Below are 21708 nucleotides of genomic sequence, written 5' to 3' on the forward strand. Positions count from 1 at the left end.
AGAGTCCACAATAAATTCTCAGTAACAAGAAAATTATGTTATATTATTAACATCAACTTTGGTGGAATATTTTTGACAAGGGGCTTGTAGAAAATTTTTGTTTTCATTATTTAGCTATCTAAGCTAGTATTATTTATTTTTGGGATGTCACACAACAATGCTGGCCTATCTGTATTTCCTGATAATTTATCAGTGAGAGGGATTTTGGTCAAAGCCGTTTCCACAGATTTCATCATGGTTTATGCACAGTCTTTGAAGGAACAAATGCAAAGTTGTCTCCCTTTAGTGCAGTGCGAAAATGGCGACCTTGTACAACGTCAGGCTGTTTGCGGCTGCAGGGAAGACTTTTGTGAGAATTCCACAGAAATACAATTCACCAATTTGTTGTGTAAGATTCCTAGTATAGCCTACACATCTTGGCATTGTGACACACAGAATGCGCTTTCTATAAAGACATACAATACGGACAAAGTTTGCTCAGCGGTTGTTGTTGCAACTCGGTTGTGATGGGTAGAGCCTTGGAATGTATCCAAAACAGTACTGGTTCATTAAGTTGGTAAACCTTCGAAGCCAGATTGTCATGTGTGATATAAACAGTTTCACAAGTTCTAATAACCTAGGCCAGAGTTTGTGATTGAATTTGATATTCCACTATTCAAGTTGTCTTAGAGAATAAAGTCTCAAATATGAAGTTGCACAGTGTCAAAAGGGTATCCAAAAATTAGCAATAATAATAATAATATAAATAATAATAGGTAAATAAATTGTATGGCAAGTAGAATAAGTGCACCTGATTGGAAATCAGAATGTAGAAAGTTGTCAGAGAAAAACTCAAGAAAACCAAGTTTTTAAAAAATTTTGGTTAAGCTGGTTTTATTCTAACCAGAATCTGTGTCTGTTGCTTCGTCATATTTCATCACATAGTATTTTGACCTGAAGATTTGAACATAGAAAGACAGGCTCCAGAGTACTCCTGCAAGATTTCTGAAAGCAAGGGGTAGGGGCATAGGCCCATATACAAATTCCCATTTTCCCACAGTGGTAACCTTATCACTGACTGACACCTTGTTTTGCTGCCATTTCAGTGGTTCCCAGCTAAACATTTTATTGGATGATAACTTATGCCTTGGTTTCCTCCCACCATAATGCTGGTCATTGTCGTATAAGTGAAATATTCTTGAATACAGCGTGAAACACAAATCAAATTAATAAATAGATAACGAATGCTATTTATCTAAAAAGAGGACCCCTTTCATCTCATGAGATTTTCTTTGTGTCATATTTTAGATAAAAACTTTTTTGATAGTGTATAATGTAAATGTATTTTATTCTTCTAATTTAGATCACCAGTTGCAAGTATTTCAGTTCCAGTTCTCAAAGAAATGCCAGATTTTATGAGAATGCCGTTGATGCTGTGAAGGATATACCAGATGGAGCCAAACTTTTAGTGGGAGGTCAGTGCTCTTTTTTTCAGCTTCGCTCACTCTAAACACCAGTTCTGAACACCAGCACCCAAACTTTGCATAATAGAGAACTTTTGAGTTAAAGGATAAATAAATCTTGTTATGGGTGTTTCTACTCAGTATGCATTTTAGCTTATGAAAAGTGCATAAATCATTACAGCATTGTCCAGGGCCTGGTTTTTCAAAACTGGTTGAAGACTTAATACCAGATTTAACTTTGAGCCAAGTCTTCAATTTTGTACTTAGCCTAAAACAGAAAAAAATTTGTACAAGTATAAAATATGAACTAAAACTGCTACTGTTATTCTTTGACTTTGGAGTGACATATTACCAGTATTAGCTACTACACTTTTGAACAGCTTTACTATGGGGGTAACACGTATCTGGATAATACAGAGCTGAAATAGAGACAAGGAAAAAATATGTATATATATCTGACATTTGTATGCTACTTGTGAACAATGAATGGGTGTTTCAAGTTGATAATCATGAGATCAATTTTACCCCAAAATACACAATTGTTTGAGTCACATCAAGGAAAAAAATTGTTATTTATCTTACCCTCTGTGATAGCTGTCTTGTATTCCATGATTTAGTTATCACCTGGTCAAGGATGAATCCCAAGTATTTTATTTATATGTGGGTGTGTGAAGCTCCATTGTTGCTCTGGAATATGTAAAAGACATTCAAATAGGGGATTTATTACTTCATATTTTACTTTAATATTTAATATGTATTTGTGCTGGTCATTATTTGTTATTCTAGGATTTGGACTGTGTGGCATCCCTGAAAACTTAATAGCGGCCTTACGAGAAACTGGGAGTAAAAACCTGACTGTTGTCAGCAACAATTGTGGTGTGGATGACTTTGGGTTAGGAATTCTCCTCAATAATAGGCAGGTTCGTCAAAGCTGGTATTTAATATAATATGCGGCAGTCCTTCAAAAATTCTGTGCCAGATGCAGCCTGACGCTATCAGAAACAATTGGTTGGATAAAATTCTATCCAAATCCAAATTTGGATTTTTTGGCGGGTTGATCAGTGTATGCCCATTGGGCATTTTTACTGACGGCCTGAGATATTGCATCCGAAGTCAGAGAGGGACGCTAGAAACTGCTGAATGTATGGTTCTTGCCTTGCTGGCTATATGTTTCTTGGTATGTAAGGCAACATCAACTTAAATTTTTGTTTTTTGGGCAGAATGAACTCTTTTCAATATCGTTGGAGGGTATATAAAAAAAAAGTCCAAATTGTTGGAAATGTTGACTGTCCCAGCAGTCTTCTTTTGGTGAAGGCATATGTTTACATTACGGAAAAACCTTGAAAATCTGGAAAATCATAAAGGACATCAAGATTGCAAAAAAAAAAAAAAAAAAATTTTAGTTTTTATTTTTATGCCATTTTTGGATTTTTTCTGTCCGCTTACCTGTATAAAGCACGTAAGATTTGTGCTGCCTAAGCTTCAAGTACACTGGGTAAATTGAATTTTTTAAAAATTAAAAGGCACAGCAACATTCAGCCATTCAAGCAAGGATTGCTTCTGATTGACTGATTACCAGGTAAATACATCAGACATTTTTACTTTGCATTGGCCCAGTCCACAGTCTGTTTTGAATGGAATTTTTTTAAAAATTAAGAACACAGCAACATGCAGCACCTCAAGCAATGATTGCTCCCGATTCATTGATTGACTGATTGGTTTCTTTTATATGGTTGTTAATGTTGTGGAACAAGCAGATTACTGAAAGCCATTAGAATTGTCATTATGAAGCAGTGCATTTTGTTGTATTTTGACCATTTCAGAGGAGTGTGTCACCAGATTATGTTGTATGCCAGTTTATGTGCGACAGAGCGAGTCATGGTCAAGCGGTTCAGAAACTTGTCATTCTATGGCTTGAATAAACAATGCGTGGGGTTCAATTCTAGGCTAGGACATTTGTGAATTTCCAAGTGATCACTGTTTGTGAGGCCTTGGTGACAATACGCGGTTGAAGGTGCTCGTGTAGTTGTTTGTGTAGTTTAACATTCACTGAAAACAACTTGTCTTCCATTTGTACGGGGTCCTCCGTGGCAGAGCGGGTTAGCACGCCAGCACAGCACAGTGACCCAGGAGCCTCTCACCAATGCTGTCGCTGTGAGTGCAAGTCCCTCATTCTGAATTCCTTTCCGGTCATACTTGGGAAGGGCTGCCAGAAACCTTCAGATGGTTGTGGGTTTCCCTTGGGCTATGTCCAGTTTCCTCCCACCATAATGCTGACATACAGTTGAAATATTCATGAGTGTGGTATAAAACACCAATCAGTCAAATGCATTAGTATGGTTCACATATCTTTATGTCTCGTGGGAAAGTTCGTCAGTAACATGACAAAGGTCGGTGGTTAACTCTAGCACTGTGTTTCATCCACCCATAAAACTGAACGACATGATATAAGTGAAATACTCCTGGATATGGTGTCCTACAACCGTTGAATAAAAAAACAAAAACGAAGTGTCCAACTTTCCTCTCTCTCTCTTTGAACAGATCAAACGCATGATTTCCTCCTATGTTGGAGAAAACAAAGAGTTTGCACGTCAGTATCTGTCAGGAGAGCTCGAAGTGGAACTGACACCTCAGGTAAACTTTAAACGACAAATTTGCGTGTCAATGTTTGTGTTGTACATGCCACAGCTCTGCACTGTAAAGCCCCGTCCAGACTATCCAACATTGTTCAACTTTGAATACTGTTGAGGGAAGTTGAGTGTCCAGTCCAGACTACAAATCAGATTGGTCAACACTGCCCAACACTTTTGTCGTGTGTTGAGAGGTGTTTGTTTACCAAATTTTCAATAAATGCAAGGGAAATTTCCATCTTTCTCTCCAGTGCATGATGCACAATAATTTTCCTTTGTCTCTGTCTTTAGAGAGAGTGCTGTACAGCCAAGGGTATTTTTCATACTCCTGTATCAACGCAATTGTCTCATCTTGAGACCAGTTTCTCTCTTTGGTGCCTCCATTTTGCCCAGGTAGCATGACTTAAGACGGTTACATTATTTCTTCATGCCCGCTGATTGGCTACTTTCACTCAACTTGACTCAGTTTGTTGAGAAAAAATACATATGCACATTTCTGATTTTAACAATGTTGGAAGGTGTTGAATGGAGTTAAAGAACTCGTTCACTTGTTCACTCAGCTTCAAGTTAACACTCGTTGAGTTTACAAAAGTTGAATGATGTTGGATAGTCTGGACAGGGCGTAATTGAGTGATAAAAGTATCTCACTCTAGTGGCGTATATGTGGGAAGGTCTGACAGCAGACTGCAGATGGTTGTAGGCTTCACCCGGGCTCTGCCTTCTGCAAAGTGACTCTGTGTGATACGAATGAAATAATTTTGAAAGCCATGGTAAACTGGTATAAAACAAGAAAGCATGAAATGGTCATAAGACAGATTGTCATAAGGTTATAACAAGGGTCAAAATGTTTAGTCATTCACACGTATTTAAGAGCTCAAAATTAAAATACCATCCAATTTAAGCTGAGGTTATCTCAGAGATAATTTTGAATCAAGCATGTTCATAATTTCACTAAAATACTTGTTGTAATTTATCTACTTTCATGTTGTGTTACAATGTGGCTAAATGGAATCTAATACATTTCACACACCTTCTTGCCTTAAACAGAGTGGCTCAAAGCTTTGTATTTTTATACTCTTACCTGTGGCACTTCACACACTTTATGTAGTGTGTGCTCAGAAAACACCTTTGTAGTACTGTATCACAAATACTGCAACACCACAAATGAAACATTGTGGTTTTACTGCAGTCTGGACTATTTTGTGTAGCCTGTCAGATATTGTGAACGACAGACAAGAATAACAGCTGATTTACCCCTGTTTTCATGTTATATTTTATCTGGCACTAAGTGTCTATGTGTACCAATTACCTGTATTACCTGTATTTTTTCCAGTGATTTTCATGATAAATTTGTTTTGTCGGGTTGTTTCGTTTAACGATTAATGTAGAAGACATACATATACATCTATGTTGGGCTCAACATTGAAATGATGAACAAGGGAGGCAACCCATACCTGGGTGTACTTGATGGGCTAAAGATTTTATGGTGATAACTGAAGAATGTGACCACCTCTGGTGACCACTTTTCTGTTTTGCATTTTTTCTCAAATCTCAGAGATCTTACAACTATTTTAGTTTGAAAACTGGCCCCTATCCCTCTACATATGAACATTAAGACAACAGTGCTAACCAGCCTACTTTCTTGTTGCCAATTTTTCAGGGTACGTTGGCAGAGAAGCTGCGTGCTGGGGGCGCAGGTATACCAGCCTTCTTCACCCCAACAGGATATGGCACCCTGGTGCAGGAAGGAGGGGCACCCATCAAATACTCTTCTGATGGCTCTATCGCTGTTCCCAGTGAACCCCGAGAGGTAGGTGGGCCGTGCAGACATGTACATGTATGTTGATTGTGAAGGATTTTGTTAGTCAGGTTCATTGGAATTTTAATTGTGAATTCAAATTCCAGATGTCAGGGACTGGCATGGTGAGAATTCAAACCTGGCCTCAGACGGGGAATTTGTTGAATCCTGTTGTCACTCTACATGGTGGCTTGGTGACGATATTTGTGTGGCCATTTGTCGTTAATGTGTGTTGCAGACCACTTGTTTTCCATCAGTATGCGGTATATATCTGTACATCGCCTGTGGAAAAGTTTGTAGCGTACTATATATGTGTATTAAAAGCCAAATCCAGTGTTAGGTTATGTACATTTATCTGGCCAATCAGCATTGTTTCTGTATCCCTTTGTAAAATGAAAAATATTGTTTGTAAAATGAAAAATACTGTTTGTAAATGAAAAATACTGTTTGTAAAGAGAAAAATACTGTTAGGATACAAGACATCCGTGACCCTACCAATGACCTTCGAAATGTTTGTTGTTTGTCAACTTTATTTTGATACGTCTCATTTTTTTTTCCTATTTGATACTTTTGGAAAAGTTATTTCATTGAGCACAGCGCAAGCTTGTATAGAATAGAGATGATGTGAACTCAACAGTTAAAAAGCCTGAATGGCCAATTTTCTGTGCTAGAATCTGTGCTATACCCATAAAATATAAACCCTCAAGATACAACAGCAGCCAGCATTATGATGGGAGGGAAGGTACGGCTGCAGAGGAAGCCTGTATGAGCATCAACATGACTTGAACTCACAGCAACCGCAGTTGTGAGAGGTTTCTGGGTCATTGCACTGGGCTGACACGCTCACAGTGGAGGCATTAATTAATACATGTAATATGAATACTGTGATATATGTAAATGCAAATACCATGGCAACATACACAAGTAATGTACGTGTATTTACAGGATTGTAGTGAGGCAACTACGTTTCTGATGTATGTGTCACACAGGTGTTCACTGTACCAGGTGTGATATCTGTAGACGAAAATTCAATACAGATGAGCATTAGGATCTTGTACACTCACATATATGTCTTTATTACCCTGTCATTCGTAATGCTACATATATAGTTTTCTACACTATTACACAGGAGCTAGATTACAGTGTACAAACTGGTACACTGAATGGTAATCAGTTGTAATCCTTTGCAATCAGTTGTTATCAGTGCTCAGGTACACTCAGCTACTATCAGGTTCAAGAAACTTTATGGCCTCAAAAGTCCACTCCATGCTTACGTCAGTCAATTGCGTCACAGTCCTGATGAAAAATATGACTTGATATCATAACAACACTACTGTTTTACCAAATATGACTTGATATCATAACAACACTACTGTTTTACCAAATATGACTTGATATCCTTACAACACTACTGTTTTACCAGGTATGACTTGATATCATAACAACACTACTGTTTTACCAGGTATGACTTGATATCATAACAACACTACTGTTTTACCAAATATGACTTGATATCATAACAACACTACTGTTTTACCAGGTATGACTTGATATCATAACAACACTACTGTTTTACCAAATATGACTTGATATCATAACAACACTACTGTTTTACCAGGTATGACTTGATATCATAACAACACTACTGTTTTACCAGGTATGACTTGATATCATAACAACGCTACTGTTTTACCAAATATGACTTGATATCATAACAACAAATATTCAGTTTAAACCTGTGTAAAATCAAGCAAAATGTTAACATAATCTGAGCTGCCTGCCGCCCATCATTCCTGAAGTTTTGCTGGTCCCCTTAAAACTCTAACTGTGACCTATCCAGAGATGTGGGGTGGTGGGGGAGTATCCATCATCAGCACTGTCACTACAAATGGATCTGACATAGACAGGGTTGGTGTGTGGCTATGAAATGCCTGGAAACGACTGACCCATTAAAAATACACACAAGAAGTAGTCCAAATCCAGTTGATCCATTTTAACAATTTAACATAATGAAAAGGCTAAGTAACTCTGAAGAAATGTGGCTCACTTTATTAGCTGGCTACATTTCTGAAGCCAGCTTCTCTGGGAGCATTTACTGTGTGCATGTCTAAGTGTATATACACACATGACAATAACATACTTCACACTACATGCACTTGGTACAGTTCTCATGAGGAGGACTTCAATTTAAGTCGATATACGTGTATCATCAAAATGAATTCCCTGGGAATTATACTTGGCTTATAATTAAAAGTAGACCAGTTATTAATTTTTTAGTCAAAAGTTTTGTTCTTCATATATATATATATATATATATATATATATACATATATACATATATATATACTTTGCAAAAGCGTAAGTAAATAAAATAATTAAGATATGTTTGTAAATAGTAAGTCCATAGATGAAATTTAATCTATAGGTTTTTTTGTCACATATATTGTAAACTGCACTGTACATTTTAATATTTGAAAGGAAAGTGAAGGTAGAGGTACTGATCATGTGGTGTTTTTTTTCTGTATTACTGGATGAATTACTTCACTCTGTAAATAAATCATGTCAGATTCTCAGGCAGAATGTGTACAGTAACGGTTATTCACATGAGCCTGGTGAAAAACAGAAAAAGAAGTAAGACTACATGCGGAGCATTGCTCAGCCATGTCAGCTGGTCCACTGTACCCAGTTAGTTCCCAGATGACATTTCCAAAAATATTTGAGCAGTGACAGAAAATATGAGCGAAAGAGAGGGATAAAATATACCTCAAAAATGAAAAATATATATATTTTTTTCATAGTTTTGCCCTAAAAACGATAATGTTTGATTTAGAGTTCTTTTTCACGGATTCTTTTAATCACCTGTTAAACTGTTTAATAGTCCAGAGATGTAGAACCACTGGCTCATACAGATGGTCTTGGGATTCCTGCGGGCATTGCCCAGTTTCCTCCCACCATAATGCTGTCCTCAATCGTATAGGTGAAATATTTTTGACTAAAGTATAAAACTAATTACTGATTAAATAAAATTAGTATATGGAAGCAGTGGCTTCTCTGTACATATGTTTTTTGCACGGATGATCATGACGACTGAGAATCCTCAGGGGCACAAAGCTGTCAAAGGTAAATAGGCTTGAATAAATGCCGTCAGAGTTTTATAGTCTGAACTTGTCATGCTAATACATGGTATGTGTATTCTTCCTGGACATACATTTGAACTTGGACACTAATTTTTAAATTTCTCATGAAAGTCTTAAGATTTTTTCTAAATGGAGATTTCTAACAGATATTTACAATACATGCACTGAGTTTTTGCACTGACACTAATGAATTGTTTTAAAGTTCAAATTAGGTCTGAGAGAGCTTCATGCCCTATGGGCCTGGTTTAGGCCTCAGGTTTGGCCCAGGTTTGGCCCATTGAACATGACAGCTATATATATATATTAGAATACTTTCAGATTAGATTATTTTCACTATTACTCCCGTTCAAGTACTGGGTGCAGTAATGGATTTTCCTGGTACACAGATTTTGTCCATACAACTCGGGCTAAAGTGCTGCACCAAGTTTCCAGAAACTGTATATTTTTTATATTATCTAAACATTTACATGAGTAATAATAATGGAAGTTTCATTATTACTTTTATTTTCCTTTTCTTTCTTTTATCCTTGGAAACGATGGGGATGGATTGGGGGGTAATGGACATCCTGATTCTACTTTTTTTATAGCATCCTTTTATATTTTTGCCTCATGAGCTCATGTGCAGATGACAAGGGGATGGGAAAAGCCATCGCCCACTCACTCGTTCTGTGCTTTACACATGTGTATCATGAGGTTCCACTTCTGGAGGGGATAGGAAGGCGTTGGTAATGGGCCGTCTCCCACTAACCTATCTCTTCCATTGGTTGGGATAGTTATGGTGGCAAAATTCACACTTGCCTTTATTATTATTTCACTGTTTAAGTACTTTGTGTTGATTTAATTTGCCACCGTATATCTATCTATATATATATTGTTTTCCAAATCTTGATGCAGCTGGTTTACACAGTCTAAATAACCATGTTTTCCATTGTATATGTAATGTAAAACATATTGGTTCAAATTGTTTGTGTCTGAGGGCCACAGGGTAGATCAACCTAGTGTTGACTGAGTATACGTATTGTATTTTACCCTCTTGAAAGAAAGCCATTATTATTATTATCATTATTTTTGAAAACTTGAACAGTGTGTATTTAAATTCATTATGTTCAAGGGGTTATAAATGTTTTTCTCCTGTAATTTGAGGTAGTCCTTCATGATCGAGACTGATACATATATGGTATGGTAGACATAAGCTAGTTCATTCACACACCATATTGTACATGTGTTTTGTGTGTACATTGTGTCGTTGGTAAGCTTACACATATGGACCGTACATGTTTACAAAATACCAAAACTTACACACACGTATATATGTGCTACTACCATGTGTCGATTACCTGGTAACAGTTTTATTGAACGCTCGAATGACCTATAAAAACCTTGTCTTGGCTAGACAAACCAGCAAGCTGTTGTTGGGATGGTTACCATGGTAACCTGGTGACATCATAGTGTCGTCATTTGCTTTATTTGTGGATTACACAGTTCAGTATATGTCACACCCATCTAGTCTGTGTGTCTTTGGTAATAGAATGGCATGTACATGTCCTATAAACTAGGAAAACCTGGTCTTCATTATAGATAGATACAGGCATGAAGGCATGTTTTTAGTGTAATCCATAAAAATGGGATTTGGGGAATGTCAAATTTTGCCTATGTCATATGTTTATGTTGATTATGGCATAAAACACCCACCAAATAAATGAGTAAAATATTTTTAGGTTAGGTGAAATGTATCATTCAGGTTACATTGGAGTAGCTAAATTATGGTAGTCATATACATGAATTATGAATATGCGCAGGTACATGCAGTATGTAAAGGTATAATAATGTAGGTACAAATTTGTGCTGAAATTTAATGTTGTGTCGGTGTAGCATTTGCACATAATAAATACTATTGCATGTCACAAATTAGCTAGCCTTACAGGGTCAGTGTGTACTTCCTTTATGTATTGATTTAATACCTGGGCTGTGGTGAGGTTTTCCTTATACAGGCGTATTGTAGGCCTGAGACGGGCAGGTAGCATGGTGCAGCCCACCTGTATGTCACATAAAGGTACACCTGTAGTTACCTTTGTTATGAAAATGAGGTCTGTAATCAGGACCGAGAATAATTCATTGTCTCTAGCACCTCAGAACAGGGTAGTGCACATGCTGTGGAGCAACACGCGTGCCTAGCGTATTGTTCAAGTTAGAGACAGGAAATGCTGATATCCTGGTGGAGAGTGTGTGTAGTGGGTTATAAACATTGACCTGTCTCCTTCGCTGTACTGAGTCACTGTACCTTCTAAAGCCTTGACTCACTCAGCTCACAGGCTGTACTGTTTTTTTCTGGATATAAGATCATGTGTTGGGGGGCCTGTGATTCATTTCGTGTGGACAAGCATGGGTGACACATGTGGATTTCCCAACTGAATACCTACACAAGACACTTACCCGGGAACTTGTCTCTCTGGTGTATACTGGACAGAAATATACATGGACCTGTACGCTTATAGTGAAGTATATGTAGGTGATAGCTGGTCACTGTGATTGTAGGGAAACAGATCCTGCTACCAGTGTTTTGTGCATGTACATTGCCAGGAAATAGAAATCTTGTCTGAGAAATCGTGGGGAATTTAAATCCTCTTTTATTACAATTATTCTGATATTTTGTAACTTTGGCTGGAGAAGAAAGTGCTTGAAAATGGTGAAAGATAGACTGGCAGATTTGAAAGCTCGGAGACCAAGTGTTTTCAGATCGATCAAGGAAAGTATTCGGAGGAAAAGCTTTCGAAGGAAAAACACGATGGGGAATTTTTTGGAGGATGTGAATGATATAGATGGAGCTCTGGTCAGTTTGAAGGACAGTATCCAGGAGACTAAGCGTTTACAGGCTTCTGTGTTGAGTACCCCAGCCTCAAACAAGAAGCTACACACAGAGCTGGCCAAATCTAATGCACAAAACCGAGAGCTTTCAGCAAACGTGAGGAAGCTGATACAAGATCTGCGTCAGAATTATGATGATCCTGCAGGTAAGAATTCCACCGATAAATCAAAAGCTAGTGAACAAGTTGTGCGCAATCAACTGGAACGTTTGACCTCAGATCTTAAAGAAACTGTGAATGATTGGCACACTGCCCAGGCATCGTATGGCGATAGAGTGAAAGAGAGGCTGAAACGAGAGTACAGTATCGTGGGCGAATCCAAAAGTGACAAAGAATTGAATGATCTGTTGAATTCGGACGAACCACACTCGGTTTTCACACAGGATGTAATCAAGGAGATACAAGACGCGCAGAATGTGTTAGACCAGGTGAAGGAAAGAGAGAAAGAAATACGCAATCTGGAGAAAAGTGTTGTGGAAGTCCATGAGTTGTTTACAGATATTCAGATTCTGGTGGGAGAGCAAGGGGAGGTTATTGACAGAGTTGAAACCAACGTGGAAAATGCGCACGAAAATGTGGCTGCCGGGGCGGCCAAACTGAAGCAAGCCAGAGTTTACAAGAAAAAAGCCCGCCGAAAGAAGTTTATCATAGCTGGCATTGTCATTGTGGCTGTTTTACTGGTTGGTGGAATAATAGCCATAGCCATTCTTGCCTAAGTGATTTCTCAATGGATTCTTGATGGAATTGTGAAAGAGGAAAGTACTTGATTTTATGATTTGTTTTGGATTCATTTATTTCTGCCATTTTTGGAATGTTTTCTACTGTCGAAGCTTGAACTGGTATCATACACATAAAGTTTAATGTGTTGAAAGATTATTTTTGTAACCTGAGCATCACATTATTGCTGCACACCTGTAGAATGTATACTTGTTTATTATCCTGTGGTCAGATTTACCTGTTTTTCAATCAGAATTTTGCTGATCTTCCTTTAGTACTCCTACATGTACTTGCACATACTGTAATCCTTCAACCTTTTTGCATGTTTGCAAGGTCTTTATTCAAGTGTATTGTGGGAACATTATTTGCTTAAACTGATTAAATTACAGTTTTTTTTGGTGTCTCTGATGTCTCTGTGGTTTTGCAAATTAAAACACTGCATAAATCTGACTAAATGTTGCTCTTTCACATGGTGAAAGGTTGAGTATTTAGGGTACTCACACGTGTATACAGTACTTACAGGGTGTTGTTATCAACTGAAGTTTGATTATGCAGTTTCTGAATACTTGCCTATACATTAATGCATATAATGACAGAGATGTATATGACACGTATTATGGTTTGTGGCAAATTCTTGTAATGTCTTAAACAAGTTCATTATTCATTAGCTAAAATTTCAGCATGTGAAGCCTTACATTGTTTCTCAAACTGCTTTCACCGGTAAATGGATTTGTTGTCCACTAATTACCCTGGACATTTTTACAGTCATGTACAGGTATGGTATTTATGAGGGCTGTATACACACCAGGATTTACCTTTAATCGTGGTGCTCAGGACTCCTGGGAATGTCAGCACTTGGTATGCTGTATAGGTGGCTTCAGACAACTATATACACCAGTTGTAGAGAGTTATATGTCGTACAGGAGTATGTCCCTTGTTATATGTATATTGTCAGTTCTCTGAGAAATATGCTTTAGAAAACTGTGCAAAGTAATGCTATGTGATATTTTATAATTCTGCAGTGTATTAAATTTCAGCAATTTAAACAAACAAAAAACCCAACAACATGTAAATCAAATCTCATGCATTGCTTCTTAAGGTACAACAATTAAAATTGTTGAACAGATAAGTACCTTATACATGATAACTTTGACTTATGTCTTCTCTCTGTATTTCGTGACTTTTTTCGACAAACACATGCAGAGAAGGCTTAACTGTGCAGTTGCCACGGCATGGCTGAAATATTGCTGTAGTGCTGTAATTATCCTTGCGTTATAAGGCTGCCGTAAAACACCTACCGGTGTGTCAGTGTAGATATATGAATATTCATGTTGTATGTTTTATCTGTACATGCATATGCATGCTTTATATGGTAAACATGTATGGGACAGTATTCATGTTTGCTGTAAGATTTGTACATACATGTGTTAATTAACGTTGTGTACATATGCATTATTACTTTTTGATAAAACAATAAACTTCTTTAAAATGTGACATTTTCAACTCTTTTGAAAGTGTTGATACAACATCACAGAATGGGTATCTGAAACCAGTTGTTGATTAAATGAAGGCCCTCAGAGGATAAAATGGAACATTATTTTCAAGTCCGTTAACACCAGTTTTATGCTCTTATCTCCATGGTGATAATAAGCAGTTGATGCTGCATCTGAGGCCTTTGAAGGTGAAGACAACTTTTACCAGAATGGCATGCCAGCCTATATGCAGCACAGGTGGGAAAGTTTGTCAGCAACTTGCCAAAGGTTAGTGGCTTTAATACCCAGGCAGGCAGTCAGATTGCCTCCACGCATAAACCGGACAGCCGTATATAAGATAGACATTGTTGAGTATCCTTAGGACATTAAACAATAATAAGATAAATCTAGTTGTTGTATGATTGGACTGGTCCTCAGCGGGTTTTGTGTATTTCTAGCCCCTAGTCTGTGCAGTTAAATAACATGTTGTATGATTGGACTGGTCCTCAGCAGGTTTTGTGTATTTCTAGCCCCTAGTCTGTGCAGTTAAATAACATGTTGTATGCCATTGTCGTGTGTGGCTGCAACTCTTCAACAGGATGTAGTTCAAGTCCAGCTCATGCTGGCTTCCTCTGCAGCCGTACGTGTGAAGGTCTGTCAGCAACCTGCGGATGGTCGTGGGTTTCCCCCGGGCTCTGCCCCGGTTTCCACACCCACCATAATGCTGGCCGCTGTCGTATAAGTGAAATATTCTTGAGTTTGGCATAAAACACCGATGAATCAAATAAATAAATAAATAAACAATGGTCTGAAATTACTTTGTGAGATTTATACATCAATAAAGATAGTTTCTATGGTCTTTGAGGCCTGTTACGCTGTTTTATAGCTCTGTTGTCGCATAACTGATTCACCTTATGGTCAATTGCGTCATGTTGGTATAAGATGCTGTCTAATGGGCTTACTTGGTTTGGGCAAAATCTGCGAATAACTTGGCCTTTTTCTGACGTGTGTCCTTATTTGTGATGCATAGTAGTTGCATGTAGATAACACATTTCCGAACCATTGATCTCAACTTTGAAAAACTACTCCACTTTGTGGGGGTTTTTTTTGGCACATGTTTACCTTGTCTGCACTGTTTACAGTGTTTACAATGTTTACACTGTTTATAATGTTTACACTGTTTACAGTGTTTACGCTGTTTACAATGAAGCTAAGGACAGCAGATACTTGTTAACTACGTCATTCACGGAAGTGACCAAGGACAAATGGGTTTTAGGTCCAATTAGCCACAAACTGACAGAAAACAGTTAAAACATCAAAATATAAGCAAAATCAACTTTTTAACCTATTCGCGTTGAAAATAATATATCTTACTTTCATTTTTCTGCTGACATAAGTTTGCTGTAGTTGGACTGCAAGACCACGTTTGTGCTGTTTTAGCATCTTGTCAAATGACTCATTTTTTCCCCCTTTATCTCTGATGTGGCTATCTTCAGGTGTGTGTAATGATTACGTAGACGTACACACATGTACATTTATCGGACTAGCGTTACCTAAGCATGTACACTATATGATAAGTGTATTGATTCACAGTGATGTCATCTGAAATCCTTTTCTGGCATCTGTCAGGGTTAACTTGACACAGGTGTCACTTGGCAGGTGTTTGGGGAAACACATCAGATGTCTGGCTTCTTCTTCAAAATGTCCAAGCATCCGCTTCGGGAGTGGTAGATCCAGGATCAATCCTGCGTCGAGTCGCACCTAAGACCTTAAAAGAGGAAGTTGTAATTTTCTCGCTTGTCGTTCAGCATGAAGTGGATAGGCTAGTTGACCTGTGTCAGTATAATGGCGCGGGCGGGGTGGCTTACTTGCCTTCTGTAAGTCGTCTCAGTGAAGCAGTACTCCAACAAGTAGGCACATTACCTACACCCTGAGGATCCCTTCGTCGTCAAATGACTGAAAAATTGTTAAGGGCGACATTATATCCCAAGCACTCACTCACTCAAAATGTCCATTATGTCAGCAATATACCTGTCACCTGGCCATGCTTTTAAGGGGATTTTAAGGGATTTCCTGGTTTAAAAATTGTGATCTGTACCATGTCTTCCCATACAGGGAGTGAATTGTGGGAATGAAAATAGGACGGATTAACAACAGAAATTTGTTTCATTATGTGCTTTAGCTATTTAAGTTATATTGATGTCTCTATGATGATATGAACGTACATACCCTACTTCTTGAAAGCTGTGGGACTGACATTAGTAGTGTTGAAAGGGGAATATTACATTTCTTTACCAGCCTTTTGGAAAAGTAAAGATATGAGTATGTTGTTCATTAGATGGTCTGACTATGTGAGAAAAAAGAAACTCAATATTCCTGCTAGAATTACATATATATTGGCTAAAATGAGCAGATCAGGTGTTCCAAATTTTAGGGGAAATAGGGTAGTTTGTCCATGAGTTCGTACACAGGTTTTTTTTTTTCTTTTTTGTTAAGTTGAATAATATTTTCATGGATGTATATTCTGATCAGCCTTCCTGTAGTAATACTGTAAAACATCTGGAATACATTTTCCTTGTGGGATGAAACTATCCAAACATGAAGGAAACGAAAAAACAAGGACAAATTTCCCTGACCCCTCTTTAATAATAGTGTGATCTGAACTTTCTGTATGTAAAATTATGTGATGAAATGATTACTATTTGAGGTAAACCTTAATTTTGTTCCTGATTTTACTTATTTTTGGTACTGTAATTCTTCAACTTTTTCACAAGTTTGTTAGGTGTTTATTCAAGCATATTCTGAGGGCACAATTTTGAGAAGACATGAATTTATAGATTTTTTAGCACTCTGAAAGAGGCCAACTCAACCAGTGCAGCTTTATCTCCATATAAGTCGTCATAAATTGCACTGCTTTTTAATATGCAAACAGTTTGAATGAGTGAGTGCTTCGGGTTTAATGTCGTACTGGCAAACAGTTTGATGAATTAGGCTTGGCAGCATTATCTTACATTATCTTACATGGATATACAATAGATACTTCCTAACCTTTTTCTTGGTAGTTAACACTATTAAGTCATCATTATTAAGTGCATCAGAAGGTAAGGTTAGCTTCTTATAGATTTATATGTGATTAAGAATAAGAGACTCTTTATCTATATAAACATGTCATTAGTTTCCCTTACACAGCAGCAGGACTTCCATTATCTTTCTGACAAGAAGGCTTGAAAAGTAGCCAGCCACGTGACACAGAATAAATGAGGTAAAATTGGGGTTTTGGACATAGTAGGCAGCTACTATACCTGCTCAGTTTTCTGACTAACAGACTCCTTGTAGTTGGTAACTGTAGATGCTTTATAATCTAGCCATTGTGACCACGTTGACAGTCGTTCAACCGCATTGTGGTAACCTTTTTGAATCCAGCTTGTTGTGAATGTTCATCTGATGGTAGGGTTGGTTTCTCCATGTTCTGGTTAGTCTCCCTCACATGTAAACCTGATCAGCTGCTGTTATACATACTGAACTCCATGTTCTCTTGAGCATAACATAAAACCCCAAGTTATAGGAAGTAAAAGGCTGAGGCTTTTACAGCACACGGCCAGTACTTAAAATATATTGCATGTGGTGAGATTTGAATTGGTAGAAACAGGAAGACCCTGAATATGTTAGAAAAAGTTTGTAACTTTTTAAATGATTCAGTATGATTGTAACGTTTTAATTGTGAACAGATTGTAATCATATGTACTGTCGAAGAGTTTAAGAAGACAATTTGACATCATCCCATTCTCATAAGATATTCGTATCATACAGTCATTGTAAAGCCCGAATTATTTTGATATTAACAGTGAAAAAAGTTAAAAAATGAAGTGAGGCTAGGTCAAGAGATAGTCAGCTTTTCATTTATTTATTGTTTATTCAGATTTTTTGAATAGTTGTCATTTTGCAATTTGCGGATGTTCGTGGGTTTCCCCGTGGGCTGTGCCCAGTTTCCTCCCACCATAATTCTGGCTGCTGTCTTGTAAGTGAAATATTCTTGAGTTCGGCATAAAACACCAATCAAATAAATAAATGAAAGTATAGCTTAATGTATTCAAATTAATGAACTCTCTAGTGTGCTTTACCAACTACAAATCTGAATGGTGTTGAGGTATTATAACAACAACAGAAAAAATAATAATGATGACAATAATACTTTATTTTCTGTTGGAGGTCAGCTAGTTACAAACCTATCTTCCTTGAGTCCTTCATGCTTACACACATTAACACACAAACTTATTTACATGTACATACAGTATATATAAAATATAGATAAACCTGACTGATGATTACCAACTGTACAGTATGCATCCTAGACAATTCTACACTTAATCTGCCGAGGCATATTTTGACATAATAAAAATTTCAATTTATTTTTGAAAACATTGATGGGGCCTCCGTGGCTCATTCGGTTAGTGCGCTAGCGCAGCATAATGACCCAGGTCGCTGTGAGTTCGAGTCCAGTTCATGCTGGCTTCCTCTCCGGCCGTACGTGGGCGTAAAACACCAATCAAATAAATAAATAAATAAGAAAACATTGACACTCTGTGATATTTTTTAACATGTATATGGAGTCAGTTCCAAGGTGTCACCCTAGAATATCTAAAAGAATGTTTTAATAAGGGCATTAGTGCTAGCTTTAGGAGGGATGATGTTCATGGATGTTCGTACATGGAAGGTTATTTTGATGGACAGTTGCAGTGTATGTAAACTGCCTGATTAGGTATACCGTGAGGTTAGTTCATTCAGGCATTTAAACATTAGTACAGCTATGTGCGACATGATTCTTTCATATACTGTCATCCATTTTAAGATTTAGAACATTTTTTGACTCCATGTCTTATATTAAGCATTTAAAATAATCTGTGCTGGACATTTCTGCAGTTGTAACATACGTTCAAGTGACTCTTTAGAGCCATGCACTGCCCCGTATTGGGCAACAGTAATCCAAGAATTGTTGGATTATAAAACAAAATTTTGGCATGGTGTGCTAAATATTTTTTGATCTTTCGTAACAATGCGAGCTTGGATGATATAAGTTTACTCTGATTCTCTATTAGTTTCTTGAAGGACAACTTGTCATCAGTTGTTATACAAAGAAACTTTGTATACTTAATGTTTTCAATTTTTTGTCCATCAATTTCTTGGTGGAGCTTCCTCTACAACTTAGCTATACACTGCCATGAACCAACTGTCAGGCCTCTTCTCTTATCACGGTTTATTGCCATGTCATTATCCTTGCACCATTGGAATATGGTTTGACTTTCGTTTACTAGTGCTGTGTCTACACTTTCCAATTTTTTGGTTGAGGTTGATACTGTTGTGTCATCTGCAAACAGATCAGTAATACAATTATTAGCTTATATTGGGAGATTATTAATAAAAATATTAAGGAACAGTAGGGGCCAAAATAAGGAACAGTAGATGGCCAAAATAAGGAACAGTAGATGGCCAAAATAAGGAACAGTAGAGGGCCAAAGTAAGGAACAGTAGGGGCCAAAATAAGGAACAGTAGAGGGCCACAGTAGAGGGCGAAAATAAGGAACAGTAGAGGGCGAAAATAAGGAACAGTAGAGGGCCACAATAAGGAACAGTAGAGGGCGAAAATAAGGAACAGTAGAGGGCGAAAATAAGGAACAGTAGAGGTAGCAAGTACTCTGACATCACAATTTTTCCCACCCTAAACACTGAGTACATTTAATGCTGTTGTAGCTTTTGTTACCCACAAGTAAAAGATTACTTAAAACAATGTTCTAAAAAAAAAATATAATCCTCTGTATTAAGTGCTGAGGAATTTGTATACAGTTTGATTAATCTTGCTATTTTGCAATTTAGTTTGTCTTGTTATTTATTTAATTGGTGTTGAATGGCAGCCACATGTACCTAACAAATTTATCTGCTGTCCCGAAGCAAGAGTTGAACCTGTGAGTTCTGGATTTGAGGATATACAACCATGTCGAGAAATTTGCTACGGAAAAAATGACTCTTTCGAAAAAGAAACCTCTAAAAGTACATTCTGAATAGTTGGCCTCTCTGATTTATCAGATCCCCACTTGAGATGTGTCAATGTAGCAATGGATACTCAAATCATATAATTCCATACATTTTATCACCACAGTTATCTTACTCTATTATTTTAAATAACATGTGATTAATAAGATAATGCTCATGTTAGTGGTGCTCTCTCCAGTAATACATAGTCGTCATATGACTGACAAATTTTAAGTGTGACGTTCCCCCCCCCCCCACTCAATCCAATAATACAGATTTGTGTGTGCCAAACTCTATCAACTCTTGACCACCGTGTGTGTGATGTTTAGATGATGTCAGGTTTTTTTTTACAGTCTCATATTTGTGCTCATAATTACATAATTATCAAGCTGCAATATGAGCAATAAATGTTAACACTGTGATTACTGTGTCCCAAAATACTTGCATAACAGTACATGCCATACGACCTTTATGAAAAGTGCTCTGCCCAGTTTCCTCCCATTATAATGCTGGCCGCCGTGGTATAAGTGAACTATTCTTGAGTACAGTGTAAAACACCAATTTTTACCGAGAAATTGAGTTAGATTTGTGTGTGTGTGCATGTGCAGAGGAATGCATGATCAATACTAAATATTAAAATCCTTCAATTCTGATTGTGTAGTTAGCTACCTAAAACATCTGCACTTAGTGACTTTCACCAATCCTTCAAAATCTGCTGTTTCATTTTATATCAAACTTTGTACATGTCACTCAACATTTACTTAAACTACACCATTTCAGCTTATTCTGGAAGTCCTGCTTGGGCAGATCAGGTTTGCTGATGAGAGTGATCTCCCTTGTTTCAGGTGCGTGTCTTCAATGGGATCCAGTATATCATGGAGGAGGCTATCACAGGAGAATTTGCATTGATCAAGGCCTGGAAAGCTGACAAGGAAGGCAATATTACATTCAGGTATTAAACACTCGAAATACTCTGACTGAATGTTAGAAACAAAGAAAAGCATTCCACTGAATGTTAGTTTAGGACTTTATACAGCCTAGAAAATACAATCATGTGTGGCTTCTGACATGTATGCTAGTTGAAATAATCATTACAGTAGAGACTGAGCCGCAAATTCTTTTGGTCTGATAGTGAAACTTATTATGAACCACCTTGGTTGTCCACCTTGATGTCTGGAGACTTCGCTGGAATCAAACCCGAATCGGGTCACACAAAAGGCTTTGAAAGGCTTTTTAAAACACCAGTCATATAGATAAATAAATTAATTAAAAATACACCATTATTAAAAGACGTTTCAAAAACAAAGAGAGATAAGCTATGAATGTTTTCTGTTAAACATTATGTTAGATAGATGTAAAGGTACAAATGCCTAAATTATTTTAACAAAAAATACAACTTTAATTTTAAAAAATAGCAGAAGCATGGTGATATTGGTATAATTTAGACTGGAAAAAAAACATTGCTATACCACCATGTACATGATATCTGTATTTGGAGTTATATTTATACTGGCTTACATCAAACTGATCTGTATGTGTTCATTTACAGTGTAGAGTGAGTTCACATTTGGCATACATGTGTTTAAAGCATGTTCCAGTGCCATTGTTCTCTCCTGAAGGG

At 37.3% G+C, this 21708-nt stretch overlaps 2 protein-coding genes across 2 annotated transcripts in view; both read left to right on the forward strand.

Annotated features, from left to right (window-relative positions):
* Positions 1–298: 298 nt before the first annotated feature.
* LOC135471978 (succinyl-CoA:3-ketoacid coenzyme A transferase 1, mitochondrial-like) overlaps positions 299–21708 on the forward strand; it is a 32226-nt gene continuing 10816 nt past the window's right edge. The window contains exons 1-6 of the mRNA XM_064751446.1: positions 299–388; positions 1343–1454; positions 2229–2362; positions 3984–4076; positions 5733–5882; positions 20933–21039. Coding sequence (XP_064607516.1) covers positions 299–388; positions 1343–1454; positions 2229–2362; positions 3984–4076; positions 5733–5882; positions 20933–21039 — 686 coding nt within the window. The remainder of the gene's footprint in view (positions 389–1342; positions 1455–2228; positions 2363–3983; positions 4077–5732; positions 5883–20932; positions 21040–21708) is intronic.
* On the forward strand, positions 11024–14314 carry LOC135470580 (syntaxin-like). Its single transcript, XM_064749604.1, has one exon. The coding sequence runs from the start codon at positions 11691–11693 to the stop codon at positions 12585–12587; it is 897 nt and encodes a 298-aa protein (XP_064605674.1). The 5' UTR covers positions 11024–11690; the 3' UTR covers positions 12588–14314.

The sequence above is a fragment of the Liolophura sinensis genome, chromosome 7 (genome assembly GCF_032854445.1).
Source record: "Liolophura sinensis isolate JHLJ2023 chromosome 7, CUHK_Ljap_v2, whole genome shotgun sequence".
NCBI lineage: Eukaryota > Metazoa > Mollusca > Polyplacophora > Chitonida > Chitonidae > Liolophura > Liolophura sinensis.